Source organism: Acanthisitta chloris, unplaced genomic scaffold (assembly GCF_000695815.1).
Source record: "Acanthisitta chloris isolate BGI_N310 unplaced genomic scaffold, ASM69581v1 scaffold27750, whole genome shotgun sequence".
Taxonomy (NCBI): Eukaryota; Metazoa; Chordata; class Aves; order Passeriformes; family Acanthisittidae; genus Acanthisitta; species Acanthisitta chloris.
This window is the reverse complement of record NW_008652630.1, coordinates 2460-8076: the sequence shown is the minus strand read 5'-3', so window position 1 is coordinate 8076 and position 5617 is coordinate 2460. Positions and strand designations below refer to the sequence as shown.

Genomic DNA, 5617 nt, shown 5'->3' with positions numbered 1-5617 from the left:
CCCCTGTCTCTGGCTGCAGGGCTATGTGGAGCTGCACGAGCTGGTCATGGACAGCTCAAAGGACTTGTGCTGGATGGAGGCTGGCCACTGGCTCAAGCTGGAGGAGGACTTCCAAGAGTCAGGGCACTGGGGCCAGCCCCATCTCTCCTTCCTGACCTACCGCAGCCTCCTGGATATCCTACGGAGTTTGGAAAAAGGTGGGGATACTTTTGAGGACCCCTAGGATGGTGGTGGGGACCCCACACTGGCCAGAGGGTGATGGTGCTGTCCCCACAGGCACCGTTCTCCTCGACGTGGCAGCCAAGTCTCTGCCTGCCATCGTCCACGTCCTCCTTGACCAGATGATCTACGAGGGGCAGATCAAGCCACAGGACCGGGAGGACATCATGAGGACATTGCTCCTGAGGCACAGGTACAGCCAGAGCTGGTGGCCCCAGGGGGGACCCCAGGATCCAGGCTGGACCCACCCCAGCACGTCCCACTGGATCCTGACTCAGGGTGGGAAAGCTTTGTCTCCCAGCCCAGTTTGGGTGTCCCAGTGCACCCACGGGGTTGGGGCTGTGTTATTGGAGTTTAGAGGGGTTGGTGGCACTGGGGTGTCTGATACCAACCCCCAATGCTCTTAGCCACCCCAGTGAATCTGAGTCGGTGTGGACACTGCCACCAGCACTGCTGCAGCGCTCGGGCACCGGCCGGGCAGAGACGGAGCAGCTGCTGCTGCGGGAGCAGCAGCCCATGGAGATGCGCAGGCTGGCAGGGGCTGAGCAGGTGAGCAGGGATGGGGGCACAGGGGGCACTGGGGGTGGGAGATGCACACAGGGTGCACAGATACACACACACCCCTTGGCACATGCAGGTGCACACACCAGTTGAACTCTCTGCACCCCAAACACAGACAGGCACGTGTGGAGGAGGACACAGAGAGAATGGTGGGGGACACTTAGTGTGGGGGGCAGGCAGGGGATGGAGGGGAACACACAAGCAACAGAGGGGGAGATACAGGGGACAGAGGGAGACATGTAGGAGATGGAGAGAGAGATGCAGAGGATGGAGGGAGAGATGCAGGAGGTAGAGAGGGACACACAGGAGTCAGAGGGGGATATGCAGGGACACAGGGGCCCACAGTGGACGGCCACCAAGCCTGGCTGGATGATTCCTGACATCTGTCTGCCTGTAACAGACTGGGGCATCCAGACCCCAACTCCCGGAGAATATCCCTGAGGATGCTGAGGCCACCCTGGTCCTCGTGGGTGAGTGGTCAGAGGGGTGGTGGGTGCTCAGCTGGGCAGTGGGTGCTGGCTCAGGGGGTGGGGGCAGGGTCGAGGGTGTTGGTGTGGGGCCAGGGGGTGCAGGGGGAGCTTTGCCATCTGCCCCTCGCTGTGCTCGCTCACTCGCTGCTTTTCTTGTGCCTTTTTTGCCTCTCCATGTCCTCAGCTCTCGCCGCTGCCTGCTGCCGCTCAGCGCTGCTCTCTGGGCCCCTCGTCCCCATGTCCCTTGTCCTCACACCCCAACTCGCCATGTCCTTGTGTCTCTATGTCCCCTGTGGCCCAAATGTCCCCATACTCCCACATCTACCTGTCCACATGTCTCTGTGCCCTGATGTCTCTCTACTCCCATGCCCATCTATCCCTGTGTCCCCATGCCTCGTGTCCCTGTGCCCCCATGCCCATCTATCCTTGTGTCCACATGTCCCTGTGCCTCAGTGTCCCTATGTCTTTGTGTCCCTATCCCATTCTCTCCACATCCCTGTGCCTCTCTGTCACCTCATCTCCATGACCAATGTCCCCATGTCTCCGTGCTCCTGTGTTCCCTTGTCCCTGTGCCTGGTCCCCCATGACCCCCATCCCATCCCATCCCATCCTCCTCCCAGGCTGTGCAGCCTTCCTGGAGAAGCCAATCTTGGCCTTCGTGCGTCTGAAGGAAGCAGCCACACTGGATGGTGTCCTCACTGTGCCCCTCCCTGTTCGCTTCCTCTTCGTGGTGCTGGGCCCCGACAGCCCCGTCGTCAGCTACCACGAGATCGGCCGCGCCATCGGCACCATGATGTCTGAGAGGGTACGGCTCACCCTCCACCACCATCCCACTGCCACTGCCACCAGCCCCCTGAGCCCCCTGGAGTCCCCAACCCCAGGGCTGCACCCTCTAACAGAGCTTGTCCCACTATGACATGGCCCTATCTGATCCCCATGTCCCCATGCACCTGCGTCTCCAGGGGTTCATCTCCCTGAGATCAAATGTCCCTTTGTCTCCAAGTGTCCAAGCAAACATGTGCCCATATCCCTGTCCCCCCATCCCTTATGCCCCCAACAAGTACTGTGCTCAGTTTTGGGCCCCTCACTTTAAAAACGACATTGAGGTGCTGGAGCAACTCCAGCCAAGGGCATTGAAGCTCATAAAAGGTCTAGAACACATGTCCTACAAGGGAGGGCTGAAGGAATTTGGTTTGTTTAGGCTTGAGAAGAGGCAGCTCAGGGGTCTCTACAGCTACCTGAAAAGGGGTTGGAAGAGGTGGGAGATGTCCTCTCCTGCCATCCCTGCAGGGAGAGGCCTTGAGCTGAGACAGGGGAGAGTCAGAGTAAATACTACAAAAAAATCTTTCTCTGTTTGAGTATTCAGGCATAGGAATAGGTTTGCCTAGGGAGGTGGTGGAGTCACCATCCCTGGAGGTGTTTTAGAGACATCTGGATCTGGTGCTGGAGGACATGGTTGAGTTTTTAGGGTTTACACCAGAGTGACAGTTTAATGGTTGGGCTTGATGGTCTGAAAGACCTCCTCCAACCTTGATGATTCTATGATTCCACGATTACACTTCCATGCCCACGGGGACACTCAGGGACTGGGCAGGTGCCCAGCAGCTCCCTAGGGCACCAGAGCTGGCTGAACACCTATCCCTGTGCCACTCTGCAGGTGTTTCGCCGGGATGCTTACCTGGCCGAGGGCAGGCAGGACCTGCAGCAGAGCCTGCAGGGTTTCCTGAACGCCAGCATCGTGCTGCCACCCACCGAGGTCCCCAACGAGCAGCTGCTCCGCGCCCTGGTCCCTCTGCAGCGCGACCTGCTGCGCCGCCGCTACCAACCCCACGAGAAGGAATCCGCAGGGGACTTCAGGAAAGAGCTGGGTATGGCAGGGACCCCTCAGACCTCCCCCTAATACCCGGTTCTCGAGCACCCTGTTGCACAGAGGGTGCCCCCATGGCCACCTGCTGTGTCCCCAGGGCTGGATGAGCAGGAGGCAGAGGAGGACGACCCTCTGCGCAGGACGGGGAGACCTTTTGGGGGACTGGTGAGGGACATCTGCCGCCGCTACCCCAAATATCTCAGTGACATCAAGGATGCTCTCAGCCCCCAGTGCCTGGCTGCTGTCATCTTCATCTACTTTGCGGCGCTGTCACCTGCTGTCACCTTTGGAGGGTTGCTGGGTAATGCTGGGCACAGTCTGGGCACACTCCATGGGATGGGGGTGACCCCCAAGCTGAGCTGGGGCTGGGGGAAGCACTGTACCTCTGCCTTCATCACCATCCCATGGGGGGTGATTGCACCCCCTGATCCTGGTGCTGAGGGATGTAGGATGGGGGGCACAGCACGTTGTCCCCCAGCTTGGCACTCACCAGCTCTGCTTCCCACCAGGTGAGAAGACCAAGGGCATGATGGGGGTGTCAGAGCTGCTCATCTCCACCTGTGTGCAGTGTGTGCTCTTCAGCCTCCTCAGTGCTCAGCCCCTCCTTGTCGTTGGCTTCTCGGGACCCCTCCTTGTCTTTGAGGAAGCTTTCTACTCGGTGGGTGCCCTCCCATGCCCCTGGGTGACCCTACCCACCACTGGTGGTCCCCACAGCAGGCTCAGGGTGTTCCTACCAGCCCTGGCAGAGGCATGGGGTGCTGCCAGGTGGGAGGATGTCATGAGGGGATTTCAATGGGGAGGTGGCAGAGGAGTGCCACATGCAGGATGGCCCACCTGGATGCCCATGCTGGAGGGTTCTGGGGAGCTGACAGGGCTGTGCCCTCTGCTCTCCAGTTCTGTGATGGCTATGATATGGAATACATCGTGGGCCGGGTCTGGATTGGCTTCTGGATGATCCTGCTGGTGCTGGTGGTGGTGGCATGTGAGGGCAGTTTCCTGGTGCGCTACCTGTCCCGCTACACCCAGGAGATCTTCTCCTTCCTCATCTCCCTCATCTTCATCTTCGAGACCTTCTCCAAGCTGGTCACGGTGAGTGGCACGGGGGTCCCACGGCAGGGAAGTGTGTGTGGGGGCTGCAGATTGTGGTTACCACCCAGGTTTCCATAGAAACAGTGGGATGCAGGTGATGGATGGAGTCTGTCCATCTCCTGGTGTTTTCTCCCCTTTCCCAGGTGTTTCCCAGCTCATGCTTCTCTCCACAAAGGAACACAGGGAGCACCAACACCTCTCTGCTCCTCACTGTGTGCCAAGCTCCAGCCTTGACCACCCCCTTGGCACACACCCTGCACCCACCGGGATGGTGCTGCAGAGTTCCCAGCATGGCAGGAGGGGCGCAGGGGGACCCCCCATCCCCATCCTCCCACCTCACCCTCTCCCCTTCCCTCCCCAGATTTTCAAGGAACACCCACTGCAGCGGCAGTACAACGTGCAGACCCATTTCCAGGCTGGGGAGCCAGAGCCCAACACAGCACTGCTGTCCCTCGTCCTCATGGGTGGCACCTTCTTCTTGGCCTTCTTCCTCCGTGTCTTCAAGAACAGTTCCTTCCTGCCTGGCACGGTGAGGGCAGGGGGGACATGGTGGAGTCCTCCCATCCTTCTGCACCTGGGGGGAAAACAGGGGCTCTGGGGATGCAGTGGCTGAAATGGTGCAAACTCTTTCTATCTTCATACAGAGGACACAGTGGGGACACCTCCTTGTCTGGGGGGGCACAGAGGTGGGTTTAACGTGGTCACCATGTGCCCACAGGTCCGGCGCTTGATCGGGGACTTCGGGGTGCCCATTTCCATCTTTGTCATGGCACTGGCTGACTTCTTCATCAAGGACACGTACACACAGGTCTGGGAGGGTAGGGCTGGGAGGGGACAGGTGTCCCCAGTAAGGGGACATGGATCTGAGTGCTCATCCCTGTTCTCCATCCCCTCACTTCCCCATCTCTGCTTCCCTCCAGAAACTGAACGTCCCCAGAGGGTTGGAGGTCACCAACTCGTCCGCTCGGGGCTGGTTTATCAGCCCCATGGGGAATACAAAGCAGTTCCCCATCTGGATGATGTTTGCCTCAGTGGTACCTGCCCTCCTGGTCTTCATCCTCATCTTCCTGGAGACGCAGATCACCACGTGAGGAGGAGGGTTTGGGGAGGGGAGGGACAGAGGGGCAGGGACAGAGGGACAGAGGGAACCTCCCTGGGGCACTGCATCACCAACTCATCCCCTGTGTCCCTACAGCCTCATCGTCAGCAAACCCGAGAGGAAGCTGGTGAAGGGCACAGGCTTCCACCTGGACCTGCTGCTGATCGTGGCCATGGGGGGGCTGGCAGCCCTTTTTGGGATGCCCTGGCTCAGTGCCACCACTGTCCGCACCATCACCCACGCCAATGCCCTCACTGTGATGAAAAAGACCTCTGCTCCTGGAGAGAAACCCCAGATCCTGGAGGTCAAGGA

General features: G+C 59.6%; 1 protein-coding gene across 1 annotated transcript in view; it reads left to right on the top strand.

Annotated features, from left to right (window-relative positions):
• Positions 1-5617, top strand: part of SLC4A1 (solute carrier family 4 (anion exchanger), member 1 (Diego blood group)) — a gene marked incomplete at its 5' end in the record, with an annotated part of 7795 nt that overhangs the window by 257 nt on the left and 1921 nt on the right. Inside the window, 14 exons of the mRNA XM_009078012.1 lie at positions 20-197; positions 277-412; positions 627-768; positions 1116-1124; positions 1181-1250; positions 1871-2055; positions 2908-3073; positions 3164-3418; positions 3627-3775; positions 4012-4206; positions 4568-4735; positions 4925-5014; positions 5127-5293; positions 5402-5609. Of these exons, the coding sequence (XP_009076260.1) occupies positions 20-197; positions 277-412; positions 627-768; positions 1116-1124; positions 1181-1250; positions 1871-2055; positions 2908-3073; positions 3164-3418; positions 3627-3775; positions 4012-4206; positions 4568-4735; positions 4925-5014; positions 5127-5293; positions 5402-5609 (2118 nt within the window). The remainder of the gene's footprint in view (positions 1-19; positions 198-276; positions 413-626; positions 769-1115; positions 1125-1180; positions 1251-1870; positions 2056-2907; positions 3074-3163; positions 3419-3626; positions 3776-4011; positions 4207-4567; positions 4736-4924; positions 5015-5126; positions 5294-5401; positions 5610-5617) is intronic.